This window comes from Arachis hypogaea, chromosome 19 (genome assembly GCF_003086295.3).
Source record: "Arachis hypogaea cultivar Tifrunner chromosome 19, arahy.Tifrunner.gnm2.J5K5, whole genome shotgun sequence".
NCBI classification, from domain to species: Eukaryota; Viridiplantae; Streptophyta; class Magnoliopsida; order Fabales; family Fabaceae; genus Arachis; species Arachis hypogaea.
The window spans coordinates 3,501,714-3,518,020 of NC_092054.1; the positions used below are offsets into that span (position 1 = coordinate 3,501,714).

Genomic DNA, 16,307 nt, shown 5'->3' on the forward strand with positions numbered 1-16,307 from the left:
GCATAATAATGTAATGAAGATAATCACACAAATAACAAGAAATATAATCATTCACTACGGGTATTCTTTTATCAATTATATTTAATTAAATTTTTGCAAAAAATAGTTATAGGCATAACATCGTATCAAAACTTTTATAATCTAAAAATTTAGAGTTCAATCACTAGTTTAGTGACAAAAAAAAAATTTAAACACAAGACAAATTAAAAAAAAACATATGCAACTCACATAAACTCAATAAATTTTTTTGTGTGAAAAGACATATTAAAAATATAATTAATTCATAGAATTTAATTTTGATGCGCTAACAGTATAAAGCATTTTACATACTCGTGCAATTATATTCGTTCTTTTGGATAACCAATAATGCAGTCAATGTAAAAAATAGTTATTTTTACTATATAGTATTATATAAATAAATACACGTGTAAAACTAATTTACACTCACCGTACACTAAAATTAAATTTTTGTTTATATGTCTCCTCTTATCAGTTTAAAATTTTACAAAAAATGATTTTATGAGATAAATCACATACTTGATAGTTATTTGTAATTCATTCTGTTAGGAGTTATAAGCTAGCTAGTTATTAGTGCTATTACTGATTAATTATGTTTTCTGTTAGAGTTAGTCAGTTAGGAGCCCAGCTGACTTAGCAGCAGCTTCTAGCAAGTTCTATAGTTTGTTACAGGTTGGTTAGCTAGCAGTATACATATAAATAGCAATTCCACACATGCTGCAATTCAGTTACTGAGTTGAATGCAGCTTCACACCCTTCGTGCTTCTTTCTCTCTTTTCCTTTCTCTCTGAAATTCTCCCTTGAAGCCTGGTACCTTTCACATTCCTTTTGATATAGTTTCAATAACAAAAACCACATGAAATGAGAATTATTTAAATCTCCATATATTAATTATTGTTCATTCCTCCTTTAATTTATGTTAAATAATAATAATAATAATAATAATAATAATAATAATAATAATAATAATAATAATAATAATAATAATAATAATCATCATCACTCTTTTTTGTAGTGGCAAAAACAAGTAGAGTCTTGGCAAAGTGATTCCATGAAGGGGGCACCCCTCTCCTTCGCCTTCTCTTTACATTCCTTGGAGCATAAATCAGACAAGCAGTTGTAACTCACAGGCCATTCTTCTTCACAATAACGCACCTTGCCTCCATTACTCACTGAACATATAGCTGCATGCATGCAATCACATGCACTTAATTATTTATTTATTACATTAATTAAACATTTAAACAATATATTTAGGAATAATACTATATGACCAATAAATATTATCAATTTTTGTTCGTACTTAGTCAGCAATAATTTATATTTATATTTACAGAAATTTTATATACAAAAAATATATAATTTACACACATAAATTAATATAATTTATACTTTATATCCATATTTTTTAAAATTTACACACATAAATTAATAAAATTTATTTATTAAAAATAATTTAATATTTATCCTGATCAAATAATAATAAAAATTACTAATGGTCAAGAATTTTTCTTTTGATAATTAGTGCAATAATTTATCTTATATATTATTAGGATAAAGTATCAACAATAACAATAATATAATAATTAATATAATGAGAACCTAAAACCAGAAGGAAAAGTGAAAAAAGATTTGCCATAGTGAAGTTAGCCGCCATGTATGAAATACTTGCTATATCAGTAACTTTTAATTTTTAATTTGTGCATGTAACTCTAAGAGATTTAGGTGGTGTATTTATATGCAACTCTAAGGAGCAGCCACGCATGCATATGCTCCATTACTATATTATTGTCTAAAGGTTAATAATAATTAAGTTCAGTTGAATTAATAAAACTTGGTATTTACAAAAGGTAATTATTAATAATGTTTGGCTTTTGGTATTCATGAAAAGTTAATAAAAATACATCTAGCTCTTATCTTATATTATGAATTATTTCTTTTATTATTAGACGGTAAATGATTGTTAGTTTAATTAAAAGAAAATAAATTTAAAATAAAGATTGGGTCATTCACAGAGACCACACAAAATATTGTATAAATATTTTGTATTGAAGTTTTTGAATGACAACCAATTTAAAATATGTTAATTTTATAGAAAGATTCACATAATCACATCTCTAAAGAATAAGCCATCTAAAGAATTTATTATTAATATGAAATATTTTTCATTTAGATAAATTAATTTTTTATATTGTGACTTAATTTTAATTTTAATATAATATCGATAAAAACCTATTCGATTTAATGTTATTACCTAGGTAACTCACCTGCAATGTTTAGGCATCCAAATAACTATTCATAAATCTCATCAAATGATTTAACTTTGAAAATTGAGTTAAGCTTACTCTCAATTAGGTTTGTTCAACTTTTTTTTCCCTCTTCTAAATACCTTTGTTCATATATGTATTGAAAAAATGTGTTATTCATAAACTTAAACGTCAAAACATTTTCTTAAGAAAAAAATATTTATTATTTCACTAATTGTGTCACATTTATTTTGTAGTCGGACTAATTAGTTCAATTTCTTATTATTTCTGAAAAGAAGGTTTTTGTTAAAGAAAATGGTTTAAGTGTTGATGTTAAGGAAATTGCGCGCCACGAATAAATTGTCACAACATACAAATTTGCTTATAATAAAAATACTATTTATATATTAAAACTGATCGCTAAAATCAGTCACTAATATATTTATATATAAATATATATATGATTTAATTTATTTTTAATATATTTTTATATTAATAACTAATTTTAATAACTAATTTTGGTGTACACGTAACATAATTGTTTTTTTATAGTACAATAGTGAATACAATAACTAAATAGCTAAACTACAATTAAAAATTGAATCATGAATCATAAACTCATTTTGAATCTTGAAATACGAAAACACAATGTGTACACAAAAAAAAATTACAAAACTAATCATGCAATTCATTATACTTATATTTATAGAAATTTTACACACAAAAAATATATAATTTATATTTATATTTATCAGAATTTACACACATAAATTAATATAATTTATACTCATATTTTTTTAAAATTTATATATATAAATTAATAAAAATTATTTATTACAAATAATTTAATATTTATACTAGTTAAATGATTAATAATAATAAAAATATTAAAAATTACTGTCTCAAAATTTTCTCTTTTCATATTAGTAGTATCATATTTTTCTTTTCTTAAATGTTTCATAGCTAATAATTAAATATACCTTCAATATATATAATATAGACTTTAATTTGAGCATATCGGCCTTTTCCATATGAAATAAATAAATAAATAAACAAAAGGCATCTCTTATCATATATAGTTAATAATTCAGCAAAAAATATCAAGCCAGAATGACACACTTTAACAAATGTAACGAAGAGTCATTTAAATATCTAATCTTAGCTTCCTGTTGATAAACAAATGTACTTTGCATTTCATTCACTCATATTATTTTAGTAAAGACTTAAATACACTCGTGCATTTATTATCTTCACGTGAAGCTAAGTTCATAATTTTTTAATTATGTTAAAAGATAATTTTTAAATAATAATTTTATATAAAAATAATTACACGTAAATTTTTATTTATTATTTTTATTATTATATGTTCTCCGCGGGTGGTGAGCACTCATATTAGCATTGGCAATTGCGAGGTCCAAAGCAAAGTGACAACGCCATAGTCTGAAAATGCGGTTTGTTTTTCAAACCAATGTTTTGAAAATTGGTTCGAACAATAAAAAAAATCGTAAAATCTGGAAATCGGAGTTGAACCGGTGAACCGGCCGGTTAAACCGTGAACTGGCCGGTTTTGAGCTTTGCAGCAAAACGCTGCCGTTTGGAGCTCTGAAACCCTAATTTGGCAATTCCCTTCATAGTTCACACTTTCCCTTAGCTTTACAGTTCACACTTTCACCTTCACCATTCTCATCGAGCTTCAGAGAGAAGTAGAGAACGCCATCACGATCTCACCGGCTCACACGGCCACAAAGGTTCGTCGTTGTGCAGTCATCTCCGTCGCGCAGGAACCTCCGTCGAGCGTTCACCTCCGTCACGCAGTAACCTCGTTCGACCTGTCACCTCCGTCGCACAGTCAGCTCCTTCGAGGCTTCGACCAGTCACCTCCGGCGAGCAACCACTTCCTTCGACCAGTCACCACTCGGCGAGTCGCGCGTCGCTGTCTGTCTCCCACTCTCCCTACTGGCCTACTGCATGTTCGGTTGAAGCGTTGAAGGTGCCTTCGAGCTCTGAGAGAAAGCCTTCGACTTCGAGTTCCAGGTAATTTTTATTTTAGTTATGAACTTATGACTGTTTGATTGAATCACTGAATAACTGTTGCATGATGAACTCTGAGTCTCTGATACTATGATGAACTCTGATACTGTGAACTCTGTTCATTAAGTAGCTCTTTGATTTTGTGACATGATGAACTATTGAACTTTGAAACTGTGAACTCTGATTGATCCTGCTTAACTGAACTGGATTTTGTGACATGATGAACTGACATGATGAACTGCTAAACTGTGAACTCTTTGATTGAGTAGCTCTTTGATTTTGCTTTGTTTAGTGTTTATTGAACTGGATTTTGTTGTTTGTTGAATAATTGTGAATGATTTTGAATAATTTTGGATGTTGTTTGTTGTGAACTTGAGAGTTGAGATTATTGGGTTGGATTGCTGGTAATGTTTAGGTATGGATGAAAGTATCAACCAAGAACTACCTAGGAATAATAATGCTGAAAATAATTCTGCTTCGAATGAACGTTCTCTTCCTCCCGCAACTAACAAAAGTCAGTCACAAACTTCTATTGTTCGGGGGAAAGCTGATCCTGCTTGGAGATACGTTGCTTTACAAAATATAAATGAAAAACCGCATTACTAATGCTTATTTTGTCTGAGTACTTTTGGGGGCGGGAGAATTAATAGAATGAAAAAGTATTTGGCGAATATATGTGGAGACATTAAGAAGTGTTCTAAGGTCCCGTATGATGTAGAAAAATAAATGGAAGGAGTATTGAAAGAGATTCAGAAAAGTAAAACTAGGAAAAGGAAAGTAAGTTTCAACGAAGAGGGTACCGATGAGTGTGAGGATGCAATTGATGAAGCAATAGCGCAAGAAGAATTACAAACTCCGAGTCAGTTACTAACTAAGGAGGTTATTGGAGGCGATCCAAAAAAGAAAGCAAAAACCATTATTCCTCCTATGTTTGCACCAAGAACAACTCCGGGAAGTCAACCAAGTCTGAAAAGCGTGTTTCAAAACAAAGAGGCGCTTCATGAAGTTGATAAGCGAGTGGCTAGATGGCTTTTGGATTGTAGGATTCCTTTCAATGCGGTTATGTCACCCTTTTTTCAAGATATGTTGGATGGTGTAGCTGGCTTTGGGCCTGGTTATAAAGGTCCTTCTTATGACTCTTTGAGGGTTAACTTATTAGCCGATCTCAAAAGAGAGTGTCAAATAGTTGTTGATAGCTATAGGTCTGCTTGGAAAGAAACTGGATGTACTCTCATGGCTGATGGTTGGACAGATCAAAGGCAAAGAACGTTGATTAATTTTTTGGTTTATTGTTCGAAAGGGTTGTGCTTTGTGAAATCTGTAGATGCCTCAAGTATGGTTAAAAATGCTTCAAGCTTGTGTGACTTGTTTTCAGAGGTGATTGAATGGATTGGACCTGATAATATTGTTCATGTAGTGACCGATAATGCTACGAATTATGTTGCTGCTGGTAGGCTTATTAATAAGAAATTTGAAAATATTCACTGGTCGATCACCTTGTGTTGCTCATTGCTTGAATATTATTCTAAAAGATATAAGCAGCATGCCACATATTTCTAGCCTTGCAACACGTGCTTCGAAGATTACCGTGTTTGTGTATAATCATACGGTGTTCTTGTCCTGGCTAAGACAAAGAACTGGTTGGAGGGAGATTGTTCGTCCAGGTGCAACTCGTTTTGCCACTGTCTTCCTCACATTGATGAGTATATTTGAGCGCAAATCGGATTTACAAGCATTGGTTGTTAATACATACTTTACCGGACACAAATTAGGAATGAGTGCTAATGGTAGAGCTATGAGTGCAATTATCCTAGACAATAAATTTTAGGATGATTGTTTTACTGCATGCCAAATTGTGAGTCCGTTGATTAAATTGCTGAGGTTGGTAGATGCCGATGACAAACCATCATTGGGGATTGTTTATGAAGGTATGCTGGGGTCAGAAAATGGAATCAAAGAAATGTTCAAGCAAAGGAAGACTGCATATCAACCTTACACAGAGATTATCAACTCAATGTTGGGAATAAAACACCATTCTCCCTTGAGAAAACACCTTTGACAGAGAAATAAAATAGACACAATCACAACACAAGAATTTAACGTGGAAACTCCAATTACCGGAGAAAAAACCACGGCCGTTGTCAAATGACAACCAGAGAATATCACTATGTGAAAATTGTTACAACACATAGACTTCTTTTTCTCTAACACCGGCACCCCAGTACACCCACACTCTCTCAAAGTAAATATCTAACTACACCTCACAACACTCTCTAATCAAAGAGTACAGAGGAAAAGAAAAGTCAGATACAAGCTTTAAGTGTTTTCGACTGGTGCAAAAACAAATGGAGAACTTAGCCTCATATTTATAGCCTAGGCCACCCACTCCATTTGCTATCCTAAGCAATGTGGGACTAATTCAACCAAATCCTAACAATCTCCACCTTGATTGAAATAGTCACACATCTTCAGCTTCCATTGTCAACACCGACAATTTTTTGCTGCCATTGTCTATACCGACAATCATAGTTCAGAGAACTATCATACTCCACCATGAAAGTATACTCACTTGAAATTAGACCACTCCAAGCATTTCGCCTTAGTACAGATCGAAACCTTGCTGAAAATTCATGGTGCAACTTCCAAATTGGCTTTTCCTAGAAGTTCTTCAGCCATCGACCTAACTCCGCCACACACCTTGCATCTCAACGCCAACCAATGCCCGTGTGAAATTGTGGACCCGATTGCCACAACTTATCCTTATCCATGGCAGTGCGGTAATACCATGAGGATACTTTTTATCTTCAACGCCTTGTGCAAACCTGATTGTATCAACACATCCTTGACTTGTATTTGCCACAAGCCAAAATTGATTCTTCCATCAAATTTCTCTATTTCAAGCTTCATAGCACTTGAATATCCTGACATTGTTGCAACTGTATACTAGAATAGTATAACTCAACTGTAGACAGTGCACTAGGAAGGGTCCCCAGGAAAGAGAGGTGGGTCACAATGGACACACTTAAATACCAAGTCTTTCCTTAGCCAGAACCTTTCCAAACTGCACTCTCACAGTGTCACACTGCCTTCCAGCAACAACAACAGCAACCAAAGATCAACCTCAAGCCACAGGACAAAATTCTTTTCTAATGTGGAAGGTCAGACTAGGCTGCAACCACAAAGCATACTAAGAATAAATTCCACCGAACTGAAGTTCTGATACCACTTGTTGGGAATAAGACACCATTCCTCCTTGAGAAAACACCTTTGACAGAGAAATAAAATAGACACAATCACAACACAAGAATTTAACGTGAAAACTCCAATTACCAGAGAAAAAACCACGGCCGTTGTCAAATGACAACCAGAGAATATCACTATGTGAAAATTATTACAACACATAGACTTCTTTCTCTCTAACACCGGAACTCCAGTACACCCACACTCTCTCAAAGCAAATATCTAACTACACCTCACAACACTCTCTAATCAAAGAGTACAGAGGAAAAGAAAAGTCAGATACAAGCTTTAAGTGTTTCCGACTGGTGCAAAAACAAATGGAGAACTTAGCCTCATATTTATAGCCTAGGCCACCCACTCCATTTGCTATCCTAAGCAATGTGGGACTAATTCAACCAAATCCTAACACTCAAGATGGGACAAACACTTGAAAAAAAGTCTTCACGCAGCAGCTTATTTCTTGAATCCTGCTTGCTTTTTTCTGAAAATTATAGAGAAGCACGTGATGTCATGCGAGCTTTACTTGATCTTGTTACATTGCATTGCAAGGTTAATAATTTAGATTCAGTTGAGGCAATGAAAGAAATACACTTATATAGAGATCGAAAGGAAAGCTTTGATAGGCTTGAAGCTGTTCCAGCTGCAAAAAGACTTCAACCTGGTAATAATATCTGTTTGATAATAAGCTTTAGTTATTTACTTATTTTATGTTTTGGTTTCCTTAGTTTGATAACTAATACTTGAGATATGGGATTGTAACTTGTAGATGAATGGTGGAGGTTGTTTGGTAGTTCTGCTCCATGTTTACAAAATATGGCAGTTCGTATTCTTAGCCAAGCATCTGCTTCTTCAGGATGTGAAAGAAATTGGAGTCTTTTTTATCAAATTCATACAACAAGAAGGAATAGATTGGAGCATGATAGGCTAAGTGATATTGTGTATGTTACATATAATTTGCGTCTTAAATCCAGGTAATATATATTTCTTCCTTTCATTCCATATCATTAGATTTTGTATAGTTAATATACTAGGCTTATCATATATTGTATTTAATTTGTTAGGAAGGAAAGAAAAAAAAGAAAGCTAAAGTTGCAATAGGATCCAATCGATATTGAAAAGATTGATATGGTTGATTTTTGGGTGACGGAAGAGGTTGTTGAAAAAGAGCATGATCTTCCAAGTAATATTGAAGACTTGCTTGGTGAGTATTGTAGTTTATTGATCAGACAATAAATTACAATAGCTTTGATCTTTAATTTGATAATGTATTATATTTTGTTAGATGAGATTGATGCTTATTTAGATCAAGGTGGTGGTGGTAGTAGTAGTACATTTTATGCTGCACCACTTGCTTTTTCTGGTCCAAGTAGTGGAAATGAAGGTGATGATATCAATGACGCAAATCTGCAGCAAGTTATGGAGGATTTTGATGATTCATGACAAACTTGGATTATTTTGATGTTGCTATGTTATGTTTGATTGGTTGTTTGACTTTTGAATTTGTATTTAAATGAGATTAGAACATTCTAGTTTATGTAGTACTTTTAATTTTAATGATATTTTAAGATTTACATTAGACTATAATTATATTTTTATGTATTTATTTATATTTTATTTATTATTTTATTATAAAACAATTTTTTCGATTTAACCACGATCAAACCAATTAAACTTATGAACCAATAAACCAAAAGCTAGAGCGGTTTGATAATCGATTTGGTTTTCAGAATCTTGCTTCAGAATACCAATACTACTTGTCGTTTGTTATGCATGAAAAGTTAACATGTAAGCAAGGACATATCTAAAAATTATAATATGCAGAGTCAAATTTCAAACAAATTTTTTAATTATCTTTTTATATTAGATAAAAATAATTTAGACGTAATATGTATTTTTTACAATCTAAAATACTCAATATAATTATTAACATATAATTATATAAATCATTGTTAATATTCTATATAATAATATAATATAAAATATATTAATATTTTAATATTATTAAAAAAACAAACAAATTTTTTAAAAATAGATATAGAGACGAGTACATAGAAATTAATTAAAAAAATACAAAGACTTGAGTGTATAATATTAAATTAATTAAATAAAAAATATTAATAAATAAAAAATTAAAATATAAATATCGTAAAAAAATAATACATAATAAAATTACTAAATTATATAATAATTTTTATTTCTTTAAATACATATCTCATACATAGATATATTTTTTTAAATTTCTAAAGAGATGAAGTCACTAATCAGCCCTTTTATAATCGTCCTTCTACATAAGAACAACTCTCAAATGATATATATTTTAATCTCCATATATTATTATTATTATTATTATTATTATTATTATTGGTTCTAATTTTAATTTATTTTAAATAACATCAGAGCATTCTTTTTGGTATTCGCAAAAACAAGTTTTACCGAGTACGCAAAATGCTAGCAGGAAGGGGGCATCCCTCTCCTTGGCCCTCTCTTGACATTTCGTGGGGCATAACTCAATGAGGCAGTGGTCACTGGCAGGCCATTTTTCTCGACAAAAAGGTTGTTTGTCTCCACTCATCACTTCTATTCTCATTGAACATATAGCTGCATGCAATCACACACACTTATTAATTACAATATATTTCAGGACAAATAATTTTATTCTTATTTTCCGAAATTTATCAAAATCACACACATGATTTTTTATTTATAACATTAGTTCAACTTTTAAACAATATACTTAGATTACTTGTACTAATATAACTAACGGAACCATATGTATGTATTTGTCAACTGTATGTTAATATGTATTTTTTTTTAATTTTACTTTTGCAATGACAAAAGATTTCCTTCACGACAATTTAAAAGAAAAATAATTTGTGTAATTATTCTTCTATCTCTATAGTTTTGTGGGAACTAATTATTTTACATCCTATTTTAAAGTTATTTCAAGTGATGAGAGTATATATGTTATTGGTAAAAGAAATAGAAAGGTGGTATGCGTAATTTTGATAATAGTGTAATAATTTAGCTTATGTATAATATTAGGATAAAGTATCAATAATAATAATAATAATAATAATAATAATAATAATAATAATAATAATAATAATAATAATTATTATTATTATTATTATTATTAATAATATAATGAGAACCTAAAACCAGAAGAAAAAGCGATAAAAGGTTTGTCATCGTGAACTTAGCCGCCATCTATGAAATACTTGTTAATAACTTCTAATTTTCAATTGGTGCATGCAACTCTAAGAGATGTGGGTGGTGTATTTATATGTAACTAACTCTAATTAAGGAGCAGCCACGCATGCATATATGCTACGTTATTATATTACTGTCTGAATAAAGGTTAATACATACAATAATATTATCAATCGAATTAATATAACTTGGTAGTTACAAGAAGTAATTAATGTTTGGTAATCATGAAAAATTAATAAGAGTACATCTAGCTCTTATCTTATATTATAAATGATTTCTTTTATTATTAGATATATTATCAATTGAAGTAATAAAACTTGATATTTACAAGAAGTAATTAATGTTTGGTATTCATGAAAAGTTAATAAGAGTATATTATAAATGATTTCTTTTATTATTAGATATATGATACGAATTTGTATTAAATAATAGAGAGAATTAAATAAAAATTTAGAGAGAACAAAATAGAACTTTTTAGAATTAGGATTAAAAAAAATTAGAATTTTAATTATATCATATATATTTATATTAGTATATTCTATTCTTATTTATAATATAATTTTTTAATTGGGCTATAGACTCGATACTAATTCTAATATTATTCTCTCCTTTAAAATAACTTTGTCTTTAAGATTGCAAACATATATTAGAAAATTAGCTTGCTTTAAAGATAAAAAATAAAAAATAAAACATCAAAATTTTAAATTTAAATTATTAATATAAAATATAATGAAGAGTTAAGATGTATTTAATTAATAAAAATACATTTCTTATAATTATTTTTTTTTCGGTTTTACATATACATACACAAAAAATTTGCAAAATCATTCATAGAATTCATTACCAAAGTCATAAAAAATAAACTCCAAAAATATAAAATTGCAGTTGCAAAGTCAAACTATATCCTTGAGATAGAAAAAAATAACGAGCAAGAATGACACATTTTAACACATAAATATAAATGATAAATAGATCTTTACTCTTTTATTCTAAAAATAAATAAATTATTCAATAAATTTAATTACAAATAAGTTCTTGAACTTGATAAACAAGTGATACATAAATTCTTTTGTACTAAATACAAATCATTACTAGAAGAACTTATATATTTCTTATTTACAAAGGTTTAATTTAGCAGAATTTTTTTTTTCTATCTTCATGATAAAAGAATCCAGAAATTATTTGTTTGTATATAATATAACGAAGAATGATTTAAATCTTTAATATTAGCTTCTCGATAGACAAATATACAATATATATTATTCACTCATTATATTATTATTATTATTATTATTATTATTAGAGAAATGTTAGAAGGTTATCAAAACTTATTATCTTTAGTAATTAGTTAATCAATGTCTAAAAATATAGGTTAAAATATATATTATATTAAATTACCAGATTAAAGAAATTAGCTTGACAGTTAAAAATAATGGCCAAATACAATAAATTTTAGAATTATATTACATGTAAACTGTTACGGCCTGGTCCAGAACCTCCACGGGCCGGGCCGACCCGAACACCACCCGATCCGAATAGACGCCCCGCAAACCGACCCGGACACGCGTCCAGGACAGCTCATGTGCAGCTGGGGGACGAAGTCCTTAGGAACATGGGCCTATTCTGGACGGACCCACCTCTGACAGGTATATAAGGGAAAGACTTGCTCTCCCCCCAAGGTACGTCACAGATTACACTACCCTTTCCGCCTGCACATTACTGACAAGAGCGTCGGAGTGTCTTTGCAGGTGGCACCCCCCTCTCTCTACGAAGAACACGGGACATCGGGACCTCGCACCCCTCGACCGGCAGTCCACGACCTGACGAGCCCCTACCATCATCCCGGATCGCAATCTGAACTGTCCGGTAACCGACCCACCGAACATAAACTAAAATCTAGCTATCAAATTCAGTGATCAGTATAAAATATATACTATAATACAAATACACATTATTAACAATAAATTAAATTACACATATATTTATACATAAATACATCGGTAGTTAATTTTAGTAACTTATTTTAGTATACAAATAGTATTTTTGTAAATTTTAATGACCCTTGAGAATTTTTGGTATTATTATTATATTTTCTCCCCTCGTGGTAGGCACCAATAATGGCAATTACAATTGTGAGGGCCTATACAAAGTGACGAGAATAACACAGAATCTCCTTTGTACTTCTTACAATGCTCGTAGCAAGCAGTTTCAATTTCGCAGTTAAAGCCATGCCAGTTATCATCGCGACAACTTCTCATTCTACCCACATCCACTTCACCCGTCACTGATACAACACCACAAACACAATTTAATTACAGAAATATTCTGTAACAAAAAAAAAATTATAAACAGTTAGAATTTATCTTATTTAATATTTGTTAATTGTTAATACTAAATAAAGTAGATAAATTTAGACCTTTTTTTTATCCTTCTAATATTATCGATTCAATTATTAGTCTTAAAATATATAACACATTTTAATAATAATAATAATAATAATAAAATAGAGGAAGGAACACAAGATATATATTAACAAGAGATATGAGATGATATTTTTGAACCTGAAAGCAAAAGGAAAAGTGTGAACAAGTTTGCCATCTTTAATTTTGCCATTTATCAAACACTGTGTGTTTATAAAGATGCTTATTATTAGTCTACTAATTTCTATATGCGTCGGTGTATATATATAAACCAAGATACTTAATTAGTATGGACTGTGAAATATAGATGTTGATGTTGATTAAATATATACAAAACAGAATTTAAATCTCTAATACTTACTTAAATATTCGACCAACTTAATTTGGTTCTCTCATTATATATAATATTTTTTACTGGACCGCATATGATATTTTTTAATTCAAAGAATATATAATGGGTTATACACTTCATCATCCTGACAAAAATATCTTATCTTATTATTATAATATTAAATTCGGTAACTAGCTTAAAATAGAGAAATAAACCCTTGGATAGAATTTTAGCACTTTTTTCCACCTCAAATGCCTTCATACATTAGTATATTTTAAGTTTGTAAATGATATTTGTCAATTAAATGCTTGTCAATTAAATATTGGTTGTATATTAAGCGGCAAGGAAAAGATTATTGTATTAAAATTTAAAAAAAAAATTTAGTGGGATTAGTAAATCTCTTAAATAAAAATACAAATACTAAAAAATAAAAAAGACATTTCTCAAAAGGTTATAATTTTTATTTTTTTCTAAAAGAATTTTTAAAAAAAAATATTTTAATATAATAATAAAAAAATATTTTTAAATTATTATATTCAAATATAATTAATAAATAAATAATATTTTTAAATTCTTTTTTTAAACGAATTAAACAACCTCAATTTTAAGTATTACATTACAAACTTACTCATATACACTACATACTTACACTGTTACACACTTACACATAAATTTTAGATTTAATTATTCTGTTAGTTTTTGTAGTTTTGTAAAATTTTCAATTAGATTCCTATATTTTTTTGTTTTTTAATTGAATTTCTGTACCAAATTTTTTTTTTCAATTAGGTCTCTTTTGATAGTAATTGACTTAATTGTATAGGGACCAATTTAAAAAAAAAATTAATGCAAAAACTCAAATAAAAAAAATTGATGCAAAGACTCCATTAAAAGAAAAATAATTATAAGAACCTAATTAAAAATTTTACAAAACTATAAAAATTAACAAAATAATTAAACCTAAATTTTAAGAGTTTTTATCCATTACTTAATTTTGCCCATTTTCAAACTCGAATGCAGTGTTTACTACTGAATGGGGCTGGGTTTGTCAAAAGCTTTGGAGTCTGTCTACGTACTTATCAAAAGGTCAAGAACAAGATAAGTTTCTTAAATTGCAGTGTTTGTAAATAAAAAATGTTTTAGTAAATTAAAAATCAATTACTAACTTTATTATTATATATTTATTGTATTATTAAAAAAATAATTTTTAGCAGTTATTTATTTTATTTTTAATGACAATAAAAATAATTATTAACATATTTATTTACAATTGAACACTTATCATCTATTTTATGTTTTGTCGCAAAAAATTTTATTAGTAATTATATTATTACCAATAAATTTTTTTTAATATCCACAAAAAATATATAATTATTATTATTATAATATGTAATAATAAATACAAATATATAATTGAGACAAAAATATAAATAAAATAAAATATATATAGCAGTTATTATATTATTGTCACTAATTTTATTATTAAAAATATTTTTCCTTGTATTGTAATTATATATATATGTTAATTTACGTATTTTTTTAACTAAATAATTAGTCATTAGAATAATCAAATTTATTATAATAAACTAATCAAATTTTCAATATATAAATAATGAAACTTATTTATAGTAGTATTATACATTTTTTTATAAAATATTAATATATATTTATATATAAGTGACGGATAGATTAATGGTAGAAACTCAAGTGTAGTCAACTTTACATAAAATTAATAATTAAGAGTTATTAGATAAAAATTTAATCAAATCAATCAAATTATTTAACAACTCTTAACTATCGATTTTATGTAAACTTAACTGTACCTAAATTTTTATATTTACTAATAACTGTTTTCTAATGTGGTACAAATTACATAAAATTGAATTTTGTCCTGCACTCCTGCGTATTCGGTGGGTTTTTTTAACGTATTTTCTCGTATCTCAATTTAGTCTTTGCTGTACCTTTGGCTTCATTCCTTTTGAGATGTTAACAATCCAACAACCATTAAAAGAAAACACAAGGGTAAACTAACTTAATATTTATTAAAGATCGGATTTAATTTGTTCAGTAAAACTATTCAATATGAGTTGGAAAAATGTCTAAAGACTCAATTTTTGATATAATAATAATACTTGTTTGGGCGAAAAAAAATTTTAATGAAAAAATATCTTTTTTATATTTTAGTGTGTTTGATAAATTTTTAATAATAAAAGTCAAAGTACTAAAAAAATAAAAAATATCTTTTTTGAGAAGTTACAATTTACATCTTTTTTTAAAAGATATTTTTTTAAAAAAAGATGTTTTTCACATAATAAATGAACAAAAAAATATTTTTATCTTATTTTACTCAAATATAATTGATAAATAAAAAAATATTTTTACATGAGATATCTTTTTAAAATCATCAATACATGAAATAGAAATTTTTTAATATTAGAAATCAATGTAATGAGCTTGTAATTTTTATGTTGACTCGGAAGGTCGATGTAAAATCGTAAGACGAAACGTAAACATAACTGATAAATTTATAAGTAAGTCTCAAATAAACCAAATCAGTAAAATCACACATAATTCATATAAATCATAACAAGTCACAACTTTTCACAACTCAAGTTGATACAATAACATTAAACTGAATCCAAATAACAAATAAAATACCCAAATTAACAAATAAAATACCCAAATTGTTAGATGACATTCTTAATTATATATATATCCTAACAACATATTAAATTACAGAACCCTAAACCCACAACAAAAAAATTTATTGTTTTATTAATTTAGAACAAAATAAAACAGAGCAAATTAAAAAAA

The 16,307-nt window shown here is 28.4% G+C and overlaps 1 protein-coding gene and 3 long non-coding RNA genes across 4 annotated transcripts; 1 reads left to right on the forward strand and 3 right to left on the reverse strand.

The window, feature by feature from the left end:
- Window positions 1-455: 455 nt before the first annotated feature.
- Window positions 456-1,809, reverse strand: LOC112775156 (uncharacterized). The gene is made up of 2 exons (XR_003189474.3): window positions 1,621-1,809; window positions 456-1,202 (listed from the first exon to the last, which is right to left on the reverse strand). It is a non-coding gene; the product is annotated as an uncharacterized lncRNA (long non-coding RNA).
- A 3,212-nt stretch (window positions 1,810-5,021) lies between these two features.
- On the forward strand, window positions 5,022-8,975 carry LOC112776016 (uncharacterized). Its single transcript, XM_025819966.1, has 6 exons — window positions 5,022-5,745; window positions 5,828-6,082; window positions 6,185-6,311; window positions 8,030-8,196; window positions 8,302-8,391; window positions 8,818-8,975. The coding sequence occupies exons 1-6, from the start codon at window positions 5,022-5,024 to the stop codon at window positions 8,973-8,975; spliced, it is 1,521 nt and encodes a 506-aa protein (XP_025675751.1).
- A 729-nt stretch (window positions 8,976-9,704) lies between these two features.
- LOC140181908 (uncharacterized) lies at window positions 9,705-10,922 on the reverse strand. Its single transcript, XR_011877545.1, has 2 exons — window positions 10,688-10,922; window positions 9,705-10,133 (listed from the first exon to the last, which is right to left on the reverse strand). It is a non-coding gene; the product is annotated as an uncharacterized lncRNA (long non-coding RNA).
- A 1,774-nt stretch (window positions 10,923-12,696) lies between these two features.
- On the reverse strand, window positions 12,697-13,501 carry LOC140181865 (uncharacterized). Its single transcript, XR_011877488.1, has 2 exons — window positions 13,307-13,501; window positions 12,697-13,029 (listed from the first exon to the last, which is right to left on the reverse strand). It is a non-coding gene; the product is annotated as an uncharacterized lncRNA (long non-coding RNA).
- Window positions 13,502-16,307: the final 2,806 nt, after the last annotated feature.